This window comes from Topomyia yanbarensis, chromosome 3 (assembly GCF_030247195.1).
Source record: "Topomyia yanbarensis strain Yona2022 chromosome 3, ASM3024719v1, whole genome shotgun sequence".
Taxonomy (NCBI): domain Eukaryota; kingdom Metazoa; phylum Arthropoda; class Insecta; order Diptera; family Culicidae; genus Topomyia; species Topomyia yanbarensis.
The window spans coordinates 182929558-182946273 of NC_080672.1; the positions used below are offsets into that span (position 1 = coordinate 182929558).

General features: G+C 44.8%; 1 protein-coding gene across 3 annotated transcripts in view; it reads right to left on the reverse strand.

The window, feature by feature from the left end:
* LOC131688618 (ionotropic receptor 25a) overlaps window positions 1–16716 on the reverse strand; it is an 800747-nt gene that overhangs the window by 575791 nt on the left and 208240 nt on the right. For all 3 annotated transcript variants that reach the window (XM_058972999.1, XM_058973001.1, XM_058973000.1), the window contains one exon: window positions 5743–5892. In XM_058972999.1, the coding sequence (XP_058828982.1) occupies window positions 5743–5892 (150 nt within the window). The remainder of the gene's footprint in view (window positions 1–5742; window positions 5893–16716) is intronic.

Sequence of the window (16716 nt, forward strand, 5' to 3'; positions counted from 1 at the left end):
GAGAAAGGCAAAAAGGTGCGAAATCGGCAGTCCCAAAAAGTAGATTTTTTATAAAAAATTTTTTTTCGAGATAACATAAAATCTCGACGTTTCATGCATTTTAAAGATGTTTGGCATCAAAAATGCGAATTCGATTTCTGAAATTTCATGGGGTCCCCCCTTTGTAAAAAAAATTAGAGTTCCGGCTTATATGGGAATTTCATGTGTGACCGGACCGTTCAGTCTATATTTCCGGAACCATACAAGCGATCCGTGCGAAATTTCACAGACATCTGTGAGGATAATATAGCTATCATTTGGGATTAAGTTTGTGAAAATCGGCCCAACCATTTCCGAGAAACTGATATGAGTTTGCTAGTTATGAAAGATGGCCGCTTTTCCCGGGCACTTCCGGAACCGTCTATGGTGGTCAATGTAGTCAACGAAAGTTTGTTTGGTCGTCGGTGACCTAGAACTGCAAAGTTAAGTTATTTGAGGGACATTTTAGCGAAATTTTTACCTGTTTTGCTTCCATCGGAGTATCGGTTTGAATCACAATTTGCTATGTGATCGCACGCCACAACCTGTAACTCCGGAACCGGAAGTCGGTTGGGGATAAAATTTAATAGCCATTTACGGGGACGCAACATCTTTCATTTGAGACTAAGTTTGGTTGATTCGGTCTAGCCATCTCCGAGAAACTGACGTGACTGTTAGTCTGAATTTGGATACTTCCGCCGGGGCTTCCGGAACCGATGATGGTGGCCAATGTGACCAAAGAGACTTTGAATGGCTGTTAATGACCTAGTACTACAAATCGAAGCAGTTGTGGTCACATTTTGGAAAATTTTTCACCATTATACATTCATTGCAGAATTTCTTAAAATCGACATTTTCTGCGTGATCGTACTCATCACCCTGTAATTCCGGAACCGGAAGTCGGATCCATTAGAAATTCAATAGCAGCCTATGGGAACGTTGCACCTTTCATTTGGGACTAAGTTTGTAAAAATCGGTTCATCCATATCTGAGAAAAGTGAGTGAGATTGTGTTCGCGTACACACACACAGACGCACATACACACACACACATACATACATACACACACACATACATACACACACAGACATTTGTCGAACTCGACGAACTGAATCGAATGGTATATGTCACTCGGCCCTCCGGGCCTCCGTTAAAAAGTCGGTTTTCAGAGCAATTGCAATACCTTTCTATTGAGAAAGGCAAAACGTTTTTAATCCACCTAACAGTGTGATGATGCATTTCTTATAACTCTTATCGTTTTCTTCGGGTATTATAGGGCAATTTGGGGAGAGATGCCGCACCTTTCTAAAAATCAATCCTGCATCAAAGTAAACTATTCAATAATTAATAAAATCATTTTTATCAATTGGGACAAGTTTCTAAAATACTGTGAAATGGTTTTTATCTTGGAAAAAAATCATCAAATTTCCATGAACATTTTACGAAAAGGTCATTGCGGGAGAAATGCCGCATGTGAGGGTGAGACGCCGCACCGTGGTCACAAACTGAAAAATGGTGAACAAAAGTATTTTTTAGTTCTCATTGATGTTTTTGTGATTAAGTGTCTTCAGCTGATTTTCATGAAGTTAGATTACACATTTAAATCGGCTTGCTCCTTCACTTTTCTTAAGGGGGTACTTCCGTTTCCAGAAACATTTTTTTATTCTACATTTTAAAAATATTTTTCTTTCGCAACCTTGTGTAACGGTTAAGTTGGGGTAACTTAATTGAGGGCACTATTTATCTATATGTTTGTACGAGTGATATACATATCTATGTGTTGGTAGCAGTTCCTTAAAAGTAGTGTTCGGCTGTTTCTCCAAACAATGAATTTATACAACTTAGGTTTGTTCTAGAAAGATTCATTTTGAAAAAGCATCAATTCGTTCAAATTTTCGCTTTTATCCAAATATTGACATCACTATAAATCAATGCGTTCACGAAAATTAGTGCCTGAAACTTTTAAGAATAACCCGAAGTAACTAGTACTTAGATATATATCGCCCGTTTAAATATATAGATCAATAGGATCATAATACTATATGTCACTGAGTTAGGTCCGTTAGTTTGTGGATATACCTTATTAAAAACCTATACGTGACGCAAATGATCATTTAATGACATTCCGAGGTGAAAAAAATACATTTTAGCTATGCATCCTCCTCCATCGAGTGCGGCATCTCACCCGCAATTTTTATGCAGCATCTCTCCCAATTGTAGGGGAGAGATGCCGAACGACGACATTTGCCTCTGAAATTATGGATGATCGTGCTTATGATCACAATGCCTTCTAAAAGGTTCCATCTTTTCAACCGATTCATGATTTCCAAAAAAATCAAACTATTTAAAAATTGTAATGCGGAGCTGAAAAATTTTCGGCACTCCGTGCTGCAATTGAATGCACTTTTGCCTCTGAAATTATGGATGATCGTGCTTATGATCAGAATGCCTTCTAAAAGGTCCCATCTATTCAACCGATACATGATTTTAAAAAAAAATCGAACGATGTAAAAAAAACGAAATTTTATTGCGGCGCTGAAAAATTTTCGGCACTCCGTGCTGCAACTGAATGCACATAATCAATAATAAAATTTTTGTGAGTAATTAAAAAGGATGATTTTACATCTTTAGTGTTATAATTCTTCGAAAGACAAACTCACAATATCATATTACCGTATAAAAGTCACCCCATATACGAGATATAGAGAGTGCGGCATCTCTCCTGACGCGGCATCTCTCCCGAATTAATTGCGAAAACAGCTGTGTAGTTGAAAGAACGGAACTTATTGAATCAACGATACATAAATTGGCTTGTCTCAGGTCAGCTAATTTCGAATTCTCGTTTTCACACGGTTTCAAAGATGGAGTGGGGTGAATTTGTACCCCATTTACTGTATTGATAGAATATGATCTCAAATTACGGTTTGTGTATAATTTGTGAGCAATGTATCAATGAATAAGTAGAATTCACAATTTAACCTTAAGCTGTCCGTCTTGCCTTTCATTCCGCTATAGAGAGCACTAGTCTATTCAGTCAATTTACATTTCATAATTTGATAATGCAATATTTTTTCTTTGTCACATCATTCCAAGTTTTTTACAAATCAATTGTTGTTATTTTTACAATACCCGACACTTCTTTACCGAAAATCGGATTTTTGACTTCAAAATGCTACCAAATTTTCAAAAAAACGAAAAAGGGAAAAGTTTCCGTTGTTAAATGGGAAATTATGTGGACAAATACTGTAGAAAATTTCAAAATTGTTGGTATAATAGATTTTGAGTTAGGATGGCGCGTCCGAAAAAGTCGTAAAATGTTCAGTATTAAATGAATGAAATATGTAATATATAAACAAGAATTATGGCAAAAAATAATTTCCAATTATAACGTAGAGGATGCTGCGATTCAAAATTTAAACCCGTTTTTCTCGAAATCAATATTTTGTTACTTGGTCCAGTCTGACTTAACACCGACCAATTGCAACTAGAACATTTATTTTAATTATTGGAACTATCCATAATTACATCTTTTATCTAAATAAGTAGCATTCAAGCATCAGTATCCAAAGCAGTGGCGTAGCCAGAAATTTGGTTTGGAGGGGGTTTTGATGAAAATCGCAAATTTTTTGTCATCACCACTGTAAAGTAGGATAAATGATCTAAAAAAATTTCAATGTTCAAGATCACCTAATATAATAATCCTTGACTTTGAAGGTTTGACAACTTCGGGAAGTTATCAACATAAAACAGCGCCTGCTTTGATATAGAAATTTTAGTGATTAACTCTCATAGAGGTAATTATGGTGAGTTAATTTTTCAAAAATATTAAGAGACATGGTGCCTTCAGCAAAGTTCTTGATAATGTCATTTCAAACAATTTTGTTGTAAATATGAAGGTTACATGAATTCAACATATAGGGATTTCAATGGACTGGGTCTGCTATATTTCTTCTTAGTGAAGAAAAATTTAGGTGAAAACTATTTTTTTCTGCGCTACGGATAAAATTGTTTGAAACAATCATTGCGAGTTGAGAACACAAAACCTATAACTAAATTATGGATGGATGGAACTGAAACTTGCGTTTCGACTTCATCTCATCAGAATCCGACACTAACTTGGTGGGCGGACTAAGCTAGCGCCGAATTTATGCTAGCTCCTGAAAATGGAATCACTCTTTGTGTTTTTGAGTCCTTTTAATATCTGGGAATTATTTGTTTTAAATCCAGTTCCCTTATTTTTTTTTTGTAAGCTTCAAAGGCACCTTGAACGCAATGTGAATTTATTATTTAATTATCGCAGAAGAGATTTATCAAATACAGTAATTTCAGAATAGCTTGTTGTAAAGGTTTTCTACTACTATATTTCGATACTCTGAATATGTGGGATATTTATGTCATTGACAAAGTTGTTTGAAATAGCACTTTCGAAAACTTTGCTGGAGACATTAAGTCTCGACCCAAATTTGGTTGAAGAGTAATTCTTGTGTATAATTACTTCTAGGAAGATTAACCGTCAAAATTATTCTATCAGCAGATGAACAGTTTTACGTTTTGAAATTCTTTAATGTTACTTAACATCGAAATTTGGCAGTTTCGAATGAATGTGATCGTTTAACGGTCACGATCACATTCATTCGAAACTGCCAAATTTTAACGGTCAAATTTATCGAGCATTAATTTTACTTTTCTTCATTAGTCAACCTCACAACTTGCAGTACTAGTACGTAGCACACAAAATTTTAGTACGCCATTCATTGCATCCTGCTAAGAGGCTATTCATATAGTTGATATTACAACAAAAATCCAATGCTCATAAAACCGATCCTGACCTGCTAGAGACAAAATTACATCAGCTTTCAACTAGTTTCTGAAATGTTATTCTTGTTATTAACCATATTGAATTGTTGTCTAAACTCTACACAATCTAAAAAAATACATTTTCAGCAAATGTTGAAATGTATGTAAGTTTTCGGTAAACAAGCTTATGTTTTATATGCAATCAACCTATTCAAATTTAGATTCCCATTCGAAAAATTGTCTCTAATCCATATTTTGAAGCATCTTTCCAAAAATAAGCTCATAATAATTCAAACAGTTATTTTATTTTACATTGAAGTAATTTGACAACTATGGGATTTTGGCTAAGAGATAAGTTACAAGATCCCCTTCCCACAATTGTCCAAAAGTTCTCATGACGCTTTAAACACAGTTCTCAATGTAGTGATCAGAGAATATTTTTCCAAAAATATTTTGTGGAATATTTAATTAAATTCGTCAGCATCAATTTTTTTTTCAATCCAATTAATTTTGGTTGGGGGGGGGGGGTTTAACCCCAAACCCCCCCCCTCCCCTGGCTACGCCACTGATCCAAAGTAAAGTTGGCTGTAGTAACATATGTACATTCAAAACCGCAAATAAAATTCCATTTGAAAAGTATAGTAGTCGGTTCTCACGCTAAAGAGGCATGTTTGTGGACTTGACTGATTCGTAGTTATGCTGTCTAAGCTCGATCCCCATCGACATAAGACAAAAGTAAGCCCGTAAGATATTAAGCCTGCCACTTCTAGTTTTCCGATCTGTACCCAGTAATCTCTAGCTAATTAAATGTCGTTAAAATGTAAAAAATATACATATAGGAAGCTTGAAATTGCGCGCTATAAATAATAAATCAATTAAAAAACCAGGCGAAACAATGCACAAGAAGTGAATTGAGAGGTTACTTACATGATTCTAAGAGTCCTTTACTATCTGTTCGATTCCCTTCAACTGATAGCAATTCCACCGAAAGCCCTAGGCTTGGATTTTTCCTTATGTAGCTCAAAGCTACGTCAACTGCGACTTGTGCCAAATCATTTCCGACTTCATTGACGAATACTGTAATTTTAAAAATATAGTACATCTATTATTAATAGTACCATGATAAGGATTGCTACTAACGTGGCGTGTAATATGTGGTAGGGTAATATCAAAGACATAACCGGAGCGAAGTGGAATACACTTCGCCCTGTCAATTCGGTTGCAACAATGGTTAGTGTCTTCTGGATGGTTGTATAAAACTCTACTACACTACAATAATCACAAAGATTTAATCTTTCAAATTAGATTTTAGAATGAACATTGTACAATACGTTTTGCGTCAAAAACTCATTCAATGATCATCAGTTTTGGTGGTTAAATTTGGTTTGAAATGATGTTAAGTTTAAAATTAACATGAAATTGAAACTAATTTAAAATTTGTCAACAAGTTGAAAATTTTCGGAAGAGGTCCGGACCCCCAGGACCCTCCCGCTGGATCCGCCAATGTATGGTACACACCAGCAGCGGCAAGTGATTTCAACGATAACTCACCCATGCAAATCCATTCCCAAACTATTCGAATAGGTACAATGGTGCATAGAATACAATAGGTACAATGGTACATAGAATAATACACCGAGATAAAATAACTATCGAAATCCATAAAAACTACTTATGAATTTGCGCCACAAGGATCCCACATAGAAATCATAAGTGTGTCTTATGATTTAGAGGGGAAGTTGGCTATTGGATAACTTACGAATGTCATAAGCCATACTTATGAAATTCTGAGGATGCTCTTATGATTTTCATAGCATTATACTTATATTATTCATCTTGGTAAGAGATTGTAAATAAGAACACCTGTTATATTTCTTTTTTCTAGTCATATATTTTTAAAATCATTGAACATAATTTACATACGTTTTCAAACAAGTCTCCAGTTCACCTACTTGGAAGCCCTTAGTTTCTGAAGCACTATGGTTCGGCTAAGTATCCATCGTAAAAGTCAGTCATGCCACAATATTGCTTAGGTGCTGTCAAATATATACAAAGAATATGAGACAATGGTCAATGAAAACAAAATAAATACTCACATTTACTTTTCACTCGTTTGAAACAGCTAGTTTAGTTCAATTTCAACACACCTAACTTGGAGCTAATCCCATCAATTTTGTTTTAACTTATGACATTTTCACAATACTAATGTTTATAATAAACTTAAGACTCGTCTACGGATTCAATAATGCGAACTTATGAAGTTCATGTGTTCGCTTATGGAATACATAAGCGTCTAATGAAATCACAATTGCGCAGGTTCATAAGTTGTGACTTATGAAATTCTTAGGTGCTTTTTCCTCAATGTACCAGTTACTTTCACACATTCGTTCGGGAATTTTGAGAACGCACAATTAAAACTTGCACATCAGGGTGCAAATCGCACGATAAACTTTATACAGCAAGAACATGAGTGCGGGTTGAACTCGCACACGAAAAAAAATCGAAATCTGTCATGGTTTGTCACCCCTGCCAGAAGATCGTGAAAGATAAAATTCGAAATCGGTCATGGTTTGTCACCGCTGCCAGAAGATTGTGAAAGATAAAGAGGCTGTGATATGTAACGGCTACTGCGATGTAACCTTCCATGCAGTTTGTGCCAATGTTCATGGGATATGTTCATGGTCCTTGATAGGACCAGATGAGGAATTACAAAAACAACGTATTTTGGATGTGCGACGGTTATGCTCTTCTTTTCTCTAATGCGCACTTTCGCTAATTGATGACCAGTTTCGACGACAAATTTGCAAATTTGCCTACCGCTATTCAATCCATGCAAATGGAGATAGAAAAATTGCACTCAGGATTTGAATCACCGACTGCAAAAGTAGACTCCAAATCGAGTGCGCCTTCTCCCTTTGTTACACCGATTTTCTGGCCAAATGTAAATTGCTTCGATATACCTAACAACACACCAAAACGTCACCCCAGTAAAGTTCAGCCGGAAATGAATCGGAATTCTGGCTGGTTCCAGTTCGTACACGGGCTCCAGTGACACAACCGATTCTAACTAGAATCTGTTGTGTCACTGGAGCCGGAATGCGAACTGGAACCAGCCAGAATTCCAGTTCATTTCCGGCTGAGCTTAACTGGGACAGAGCAAACAATGGGAACTCATTTAGCTTCCCCGCCGTTACGAATAATGTAGGTACGAAGGCACCAAATGTGATCAAGACTGTGAATCGCAACCGATATATTTGCTTTTCATCCGGCTACTTAAGAGAACCAGATTGCCTCACTGATTAGTGAATGCCCCGATCTGTCGAACGTAACACCCAAGGTAGTTAAATTAGTACCCAGAGGAAAAGACGTTAGCTCGCTTCAATTTGTGTAATTCAAAGTTGGCATCGATGAAAAATTCAAAGACAGCTCTTTCAAATGAATCATGGCCAGAAAATGTTCGATTTCGTGAATTTGAAGATAGCCGATCAAAAAACCGGTGTGCAAATTGTCAGGTTAACATCGGCGGTACCGTTGAAAAGGAAACCCACGTCGCATATGGAGCCGTCGCATTTGGACGTTTAGAGTTGGCAGTCTTATCTTCACCGGGACGCACTAAAAACCGCATGGTGGAAGCCCCTTCCGACCCCGTAACTGCCGATCCATCAGCTGCCACCATCTTTCAATGCTCCGACACGTTTTCAAATCTGTTTGATCTTCAAGCATCCAGCGTTACCCCATTAGTATGCAGCATTATTCCGTTAGGTAACCTTAGCATCAGTATATGTCCTGCTGAAGCTTCGGCTGGTACTGCTCGTCTTTTAAGTAATTGTACCTTCCAGGCGTGTGTGACGTCACCCGATTATCAATGCTTTGTCGCTTCATCGAATACATTTCGTCTTCAAGCATGCAGCGTTATTCTGTCAGTGTGCTGCGTTACTCGGTCAGTTAGCATTAGCAGCAGTATATGTCCTGCTCAAGCTTCGACTGGTACTGTTCGCCTTTTAAGTAGTTATAACTACCAGGCGTGTCCGTTCATCAAAGCTTCGACACGTTTTCAAATCTGTCTGACCTTCAAGCAGCAGTATATGTCTTGCTGAAACTTAGACTGGTACTGCTTTCCTTTTAAGTAGTGATAACTTCCAGGCATGCGTGACGTCATCCTATCATCAAAGCTTCGTCGCTTCATCAGATCTGCTTGGTCTTCAAGCCTGCAGCGTTACTCCGTCAGGTGATCATCTTTGGAGTGATGTGAAGGAATTTGAGGAATTGACTCTAGGCGCAGACTTGAATGGTAAACTGACGATTTGTTACCAGAACGTCCGAGGCCCACGCACAAAAATCAATATTTTTGCCTTTCTCAATAGAAAGGTATTGCAATTGCTCTGAAAACCGACTTCTTAACGGAGGCCCGGAGGGCCAAGTGACATATACCATACGATTCAGTTCGTCGAGTTCGGCAAATGTCTGTGTGTGTATGTATGTGTGTATTTTTTTTTTGCAATGGAGAAGACCTTTATGTCCTAGCCCAGTACACGTGCTAACGGTAGGGTCCAATCTACCACACTGGGTGCACTGGGGGCGTGTCGGACTCGAATGGTGACCAGCCATTAATACCGACTAAACTCCATTGGGCTCCGCCATCATTCCTCCCAGGAACTACCTCTCGGTATTACTTCTGGGGGGATGGCTGTACTAAATGTACTCATTCACTCTCACTCACGCGTTCATACATCCTGTATGAGGCTTACTTGGGTGCTCTCTCAATCGCACTTTGATTCACTCTCAAACACTCCCACATGAGGCTGACTTTTGTGCTCGCCTTTTACGTTCCATGCGAGGCTGACTTGTGTGCTCACCTTACTCATTCCTTGCTAGGCTTACTTTTGTGCTCGCCCTACCCATACCATGTGAGGCTGACTTGGGTGCTCACCCTATCACCTGATTCACTCTCAATCGTGCCACTCTATTGTACCTTTGTCACTCCCTCTGGCATCCCATGTGGGACATTTTTCTTAGGCCCCACTTCTGACATACCATGCGAGGCTGACTTTTGTGCTCACCTTTTTCATTCCTTGCTAGGCTGACTTTTGTGCTAGCCTCTACCAACCTGTGAGGCTGACTTTTATGCTCACCCTTAACATGCAGTGTGAGACTGACTTGGGTGCTCACCCTTTCACTCCTCTGCCACGCCATGAGGCATCGATAGCTTAGTTCCAACATAATACGCTACGACCCTCCCGTCTTGGCATGAGGCAGTCCACTTATACGCCTATACACTCACTCTTCTGTCTTGCTTCGGGGTGACTGGGTTTACCCCTTACGCGGTTGCCATTCGCTGCGCCAACCTGCCTCAGCATGAACAGACCATTCACTCTCTTATTTTGCGCTTGGCCTTTTTCGCTCCAGCTAACCAATCACTAGTTAGCCGTGCCCGCCGTCTGTTGCTCGGTTCGCCAGATTACCTGTAGCCTACTGGCAATCTGGATGGTAGCAGCCGAGACTGCGTTCCACTTCTCCACCGTTTGACACATCCGCTGAATAAGGGTATCCGGGGTTGTGTCCCAGCCACAGACGTCAAGCATTGCTCTTCTTTCGACGTCGAACCGATGACATACGAACAGTATGTGTTCGGCAGTTTCATCTACACCTGGGCAGTCCGGGCAGACTGGGACCTCCGCGTGCCCGAACCTGTGGAGGTACTGACGGAAACAGCCATGGCCTGACAGGAATTGTGTCAGGTGGAAGTGAACTTCCCCATGGGGTCTTCCCACCCAGCTCGATATGCTAGGTATCAGCAGGTGGGTCCACCTACCTTTCGAGGAGTTGTCCCACTCACGCTGCCATCTGGCGACCGAGGTCACCCTGGTGCGCTCGCGGGCTCCCCTATTTCCACGTAGCTCAAAGCACTCCTCATCTTCCCGAATGACCAGCCCGACTGGCATCATGCTCGCTATCACGCAGGATGCATCGTGTGATACCGTGCGGTAGGCTGATATCACTCTGAAGCACATCACGCGGTAGGTGCTCTCCAGTTTCTGTAGGTAACTGGTTACCCTCAGTGCTCTTGACCATGACGGGCCGCCGTACCTGAGGATAGATACGGCAACGCCTGCCAGTAACCTACGTCTACTGGCGCACACCTTTGAGCTGTTGGACATCATTCTCGATAGTGCCGCAACAGCAGTCGACGCTCTCTTGCACGTATAGTCGACATGGCTGCCGAAGGTCAGCTTGTCGTCTATAATGACTCCGAGAGACTTCAGACTTCGCTGTGAAGTGATCGCGACTTCTCCCACATGGATAACTGCATGTTGTGCCGACTTGCGGTTGTTGACGATAACTACCTCCGTCTTATGATGAGCGAGCTCCAGGCCTCTCGCGCTCATCCATTCCTCCACCGTGCTAATCGCGTGTTCTGCGGTTAGTTCTACCTCAGGAATTGACTCCCCGTAGACCTCCAAGGTTACGTCGTCGGCAAAGCCGACGATCTTGACCCCAGGAGGGAACTTCAGTCTCAGAACCCCGTCATACATGAGGTTCCATAGCACCGGGCCTAGGATCGAGCCCTGCGGGACTCCGGCGGTAATCGGAACCCTTTTCTGACCGGCATCGGTCTCGTATAGCAGTACGCGGTTTTGGAAGTAACTTTCCAGGATCCGGTACCGACCCACCGGTAGGCTAAGCCGGTGTAACGAGAGCGCGATGGCATCCCAGCTTGCGCTGTTGAATGCGTTCTTCACGTCAAGTGTCACTAACGCACAGTATCGAATACCTCGCCTTTTTCGTTGGATCGCTATCTCGGCAGTATTTATCACTGAGTTGAGAGCGTCCACTGTGGACTTACCCTTCCGAAAGCCAAACTGGTTGCTTGACAGACCGTCCGTACCTTCCGCGTACGGGGTGAGCCTGTTGAGGATGATCCTCTCAAGCAGTTTGCCAGTCGTGTCTATCAGACAGATTGGTCTGTACGCCGATGGGTCGCCTGGCGGCTTCCCGGGCTTCGGCAACAGCACCAGTTTTTGCCTTTTCCATCTATCGGAGAAACGGCACTCGTCAAGGCATCTCTGCATAGCTAGCCTGAACATGTTCGGGTTCGCTATGATCGCTGCCTTGAGAGCGTTGTTCGGAACTCCATCCGGCCCTGGAGCTTTGTTCATTGCTAGGGATTTAGCCACTGCGAGTAGTTCTTCGTTCGTCACTGGAGCCACCATTTCGACCGTGCCCGCACTGTCTCGTAGTGCAGGTGGCCAGGGGCTTGTGGCTCGAGACGGGAAGAGTACTTCGATAATCGTTGCCAACCGGTCCGGAGACCGTTCTGGGGGTGAGGAGCCCCCTTTGGTCTTGGCCATCACAATCCGGTAGGCGTCACCCCACGGATTCGCGTTGGCACTCTCACACAGGTTGTCGAAACACGCTCTCTTGCTGCTTTTAATAGCCTTGTTAAGGGCTAATTTCGCAGCTCGAAACACTTCACGGCGGTTCTCTCTTGCATCCTCGGTGCGAGCTCTTTGCATCCTACGTCTAGCTCTGAGACAGGCTGACCGTAGAGCTGCAATCTCGGCACTCCACCAGTATACCGGGCATCTACCGTTTCTTGGCAGTGTTTTTCTCGGCATAGTGGCGTCGCACGCGCGTGATAGAACAGCTACCAGCGCATCCCCGCTTAGACTGTCGGTGTTGGCCTCCAGTCCCAGGGCCGCGGTGAAAGCTTCGCTGTCGAAGTGATTGGACTTCCACCCGCGTACCTGACAGGGATCTCCCGCCCTCGGATGCTGCACACCATAGTTGATCTTAAAGCGGATTGCTAAATGATCGCTATGGGTGTAGCCTTCGTCTACCCTCCATTCCATGCCTGGAGCCAGACTCGGGCTGGCAAAGGTCAAATCAATCCACGCCTCCACTCCGTTTCTACGGAATGTACTAGCGGAGCCATCATTAGCTAGCACAGTATCGAGTTTCGCAAACGCTTCCATTAGCGCTTGACCCCTGCTATTTGTACAGCGGCTGCCCCACTCCACTGCCCAAGCGTTGAAGTCTCCCGCTATTACTGCCGGTTTCCGGCCCACGAGGTCCGACGAGAGCCTGTCGATCATCTGGTAGAACTGTTCTATTGGCCACCTTGGTGGGGAGTAGCAGCTGCAATAGAACACACCATTGATCTTGGCAATCGCCACACCCTCGGCGGAGGGGTGTATTACCTCTTGAACCGGGAACCTTCCCGTTGTACAGATTGCCACCATTCCAGACCCGTCCAGACGTCGCACAGAGGCCCGCTCGATTGTGACGCCGCAGTGCTCCTTGACGGCTGCGACGACGTCTTCTGCGGTCGTGAACTCGTCCTAGTGCTTGCACTGGAGAGTTGTTTCCGCACCTAGCGACCTGATTTGGGCGCCCTCACCAAGGACCTCTTGGGCCAAGGCCTTATATACTGCACTTGATTGTGCGCCTCGCTTCAGCACCAGGAGCATCTCTCCCGTGTTGGTGCGTCTTACGCTACGCACATCCTGCCCAAGGGCCGAGAGGCTTTCGGCCGCCTTCATCGATTTAAGGACATCGGCGTATTTGTCCTTGTCGGTTTTTAACCACAAGGCTTCGCCTCTGTCCTTGGCCTTCCTCACAGGCCGCGGTACCTCCGATTTCGGTGCCGGCTTTTTGTTGGTGGCCAGCGTCCAGGGGTTTGAGCCCCCCTGCCCCGGTCGTGCCGGGTTGCTGGTACCATCGCTCTCCACAGCGAGGTCACTCTCGCCCTCGCTTACCTCACCCAGGCGGCGTTTGACCTTGACGGTTGCACGCCGAGTGGTGTCGGTTTTGGCACCCTCGCCTGGCGACTTCCTAGGGCGCTTCGCATTCGATGCCGTCTTGCGATTGCCCTTTCCTTTTCCCTTCGAGGGGAACTCAGTCGCCGCTCCGATCGACGTGGCTGCTCCGTAGAAGGTAAAGGCCACTGTCTGTGAACCTCTATCGACCTTCTCTCTTTCCTCCCTATTGGAGGCCACTGTCTGGGTTTCTCTGTCGGGCCTCTCCCGACATTCCACCCTCTCAACATATGCCTGCTGTTCCTGTCTTGCGACACGAACAGCTTTCCGGAGCTCCAGGAGGCTCAACTTCAACTCCTTGGCTATATTCTGCTTTCCGCTAGCGAAGTCGATTATAGAATCGAGTTGCTTCGCTACTTTGCGCATCGCAGATATTGGCCCCTCCGATGCATTGGTAGGGTTATTGCCTACTGCCGCTGGGGGGTCACTGGTGCTTTCGGATGCAGCACTCATCGCTCCACTACTCTCCCCACGGGGGGGAGACCTCGCCAAACCACCTCTAGCGAAGGGGTTTGGCACCTCCGTCTGTTTGTTTTTATTTTTGTTTATCTCCATGTATAGTCCCACGAGTAGCGCGAGAAATATATGTCCGCCACGCCAGAGCTCCGCATTAGCGTGGTAAGGGACGCTTACTGTGGGGGTTGCCCAGGTACCCCACAGGCTCCGTTAACGATCGAGCATCTTTTTCACCCCCTCGATCACTCATCCCTCGGCACGGGTCGCTTCACGCCTTGGAATTGGGATTATGCCCTACCTTGCTTTACGTGGTGATCTCGGCCCGGATCATCACAACCATCCTCCTTTACCAGGGCTTTGGACCTGTAGCTCTGGTTCTCAATAGTTCCATGTACGTATGTTATTACAGACATGCTACTATTGGGATCCGTCATTCGCTAGCGGAGTTTGTATGTGTGTATTTTTTTTTTTTTTTTACAATGGAGAAGACCTTTATGTCCTAGCCCAGTACACGTGCTAACGGTAGGGTCCAATCTACCACACGGGGTGCACTGGGGGCGTGTCGGACTCAAATGGTGACCAGCCATTAATACCGACTAAACTCCATTGGGCTCCGCCATCATTCCTCCCAGGAACTACCTCTCGGTATTACTTCTGGGGGGATGGCTGTACTAAATGTACTCATTCACTCTCACTCACGCGATCATACATCCTGTATGAGGCTTACTTGGGTGCTCTCTCAATCACACTTTGATTCACTCTCAAACACTCCCACATGAGGCTGACTTTTGTGCTCACCTTTTACGTTCCATGCGAGGCTGACTTGTGTGCTCACCTTACTCATTCCTTGCTAGGCTTACTTTTGTGCTCGCCCTACCCATCCATGTGAGGCTGACTTGGGTGCTCACCCTATCACCTGATTCACTCTCAATCGTTCCACTCTATTGTACCTTTGTCACTCCCTCTGGCATCCCATGTGGGACATTTTTCTTAGGCCCCACTTCTGACATACCATGCGAGGCTGACTTTTGTGCTCACCTTTTTCATTCCTTGCTAGGCTGACTTTTGTGCTAGCCTCTACCAACCTGTGAGGCTGACTTTTATGCTCACCCTTAACATGCAGTGTGAGACTGACTTGGATGCTCACCCTTTCACTCCTCTGCCACGCCATGAGGCATCGATAGCTTAGTTCCAACATACTACGCTACGACCCTCCCGTCTTGGCATGAGGCAGTCCACTTATACGCCTATACACTCACTCTTCTGTCTTGCTTCGGGGTGGCTGGGTTTACCCCTTACGCGGTTGCCATTCGCTGCGCCAACCTACCTCGGCATGAACAGACCATTCACTCTCTTATTTTGCGCTTGGCCTTTTTCGCTCCAACTAACCAATCACTAGTTAGCCGTGCCCGCCGTCTGTTGCTCGGTTCGCCAGATTACCTGTAGCCTACTGGCAATCTGGATGGTAGCAGCCGAGACTGCGTTCCACTTCTCCACCGTTTGACACATCCGCTGAATAAGGGTATCCGGGGTTGTGTCCCAGCCACAGACGTCAAGCATTGCTCTTCTTTCGACGTCGAACCGATGACATACGAACAGTATGTGTTCGGCAGTTTCATCTACACCTGGGCAGTCCGGGCAGACTGGGACCTCCGCGTGCCCGAACCTGTGGAGGTACTAACGGAAGCAGCCATGGCCTGACAGGAATTGTGTCAGGTGGAAGTGAACTTCCCCATGGGGTCTTCCCACCCAGCTCGATATGCTAGGTATCAGCCGGTGGGTCCACCTACCTTTCGAGGAGTTGTCCCACTCACGCTGCCATCTGGCGACCGAGGTCACCCTGGTGCGCTCGCGGGCTCCCCTATTTCCACGTAGCTCAAAGCACTCCTCATCTTCCCGAATGACCAGCCCGACTGGCATCATGCTCGCTATCACGCAGGATGCATCGTGCGATACCGTGCGGTAGGCAGATATCACTCTGAGGCACATCACGCGGTAGGTGCTCTCCAGTTTCTGTAGGTAACTGGTTACCCTCAGTGCTCTTGACCATGACGGGCCGCCGTACCTGAGGATAGATACGGCAACGCCTGCTAGTAACCTACGTCTACTGGCGCACACCTTTGAGCTGTTGGACATCATTCTCGATAGTGCCGCAACAGCAGTCGACGCTCTCTTGCACGTATAGTCGACATGGCTGCCGAAGGTCAGCTTGTCGTCTATAATGACTCCGAGAGACTTCAGACTTCGCTGTGAAGTGATCGCGACTTCTCCCACATGGATAACTGCATGTTGTGCCGACTTGCGGTTGTTGACGATAACTACCTCCGTCTTATGATGAGCGAGCTCCAGGCCTCTCGCGCTCATCCATTCCTCCACCGTGCTAATCGCGTGTTCTGCGGTTAGTTCTACCTCAGGAATTGACTCCCCGTAGACCTCCAAGGTTACGTCGTCGGCAAAGCCGACGATCTTGACCCCAGGAGGGAACTTCAGTCTCAGAACCCCGTCATACATGAGGTTCCATAGCACCGGGCCTAGGATCGAGCCCTGCGGGACTCCGGCGGTAATCGGAACCCTTTTCTGACCGGCATCGGTCTCGTATAGCAGTACGCGGTTTTGGAAGTAACTTTCC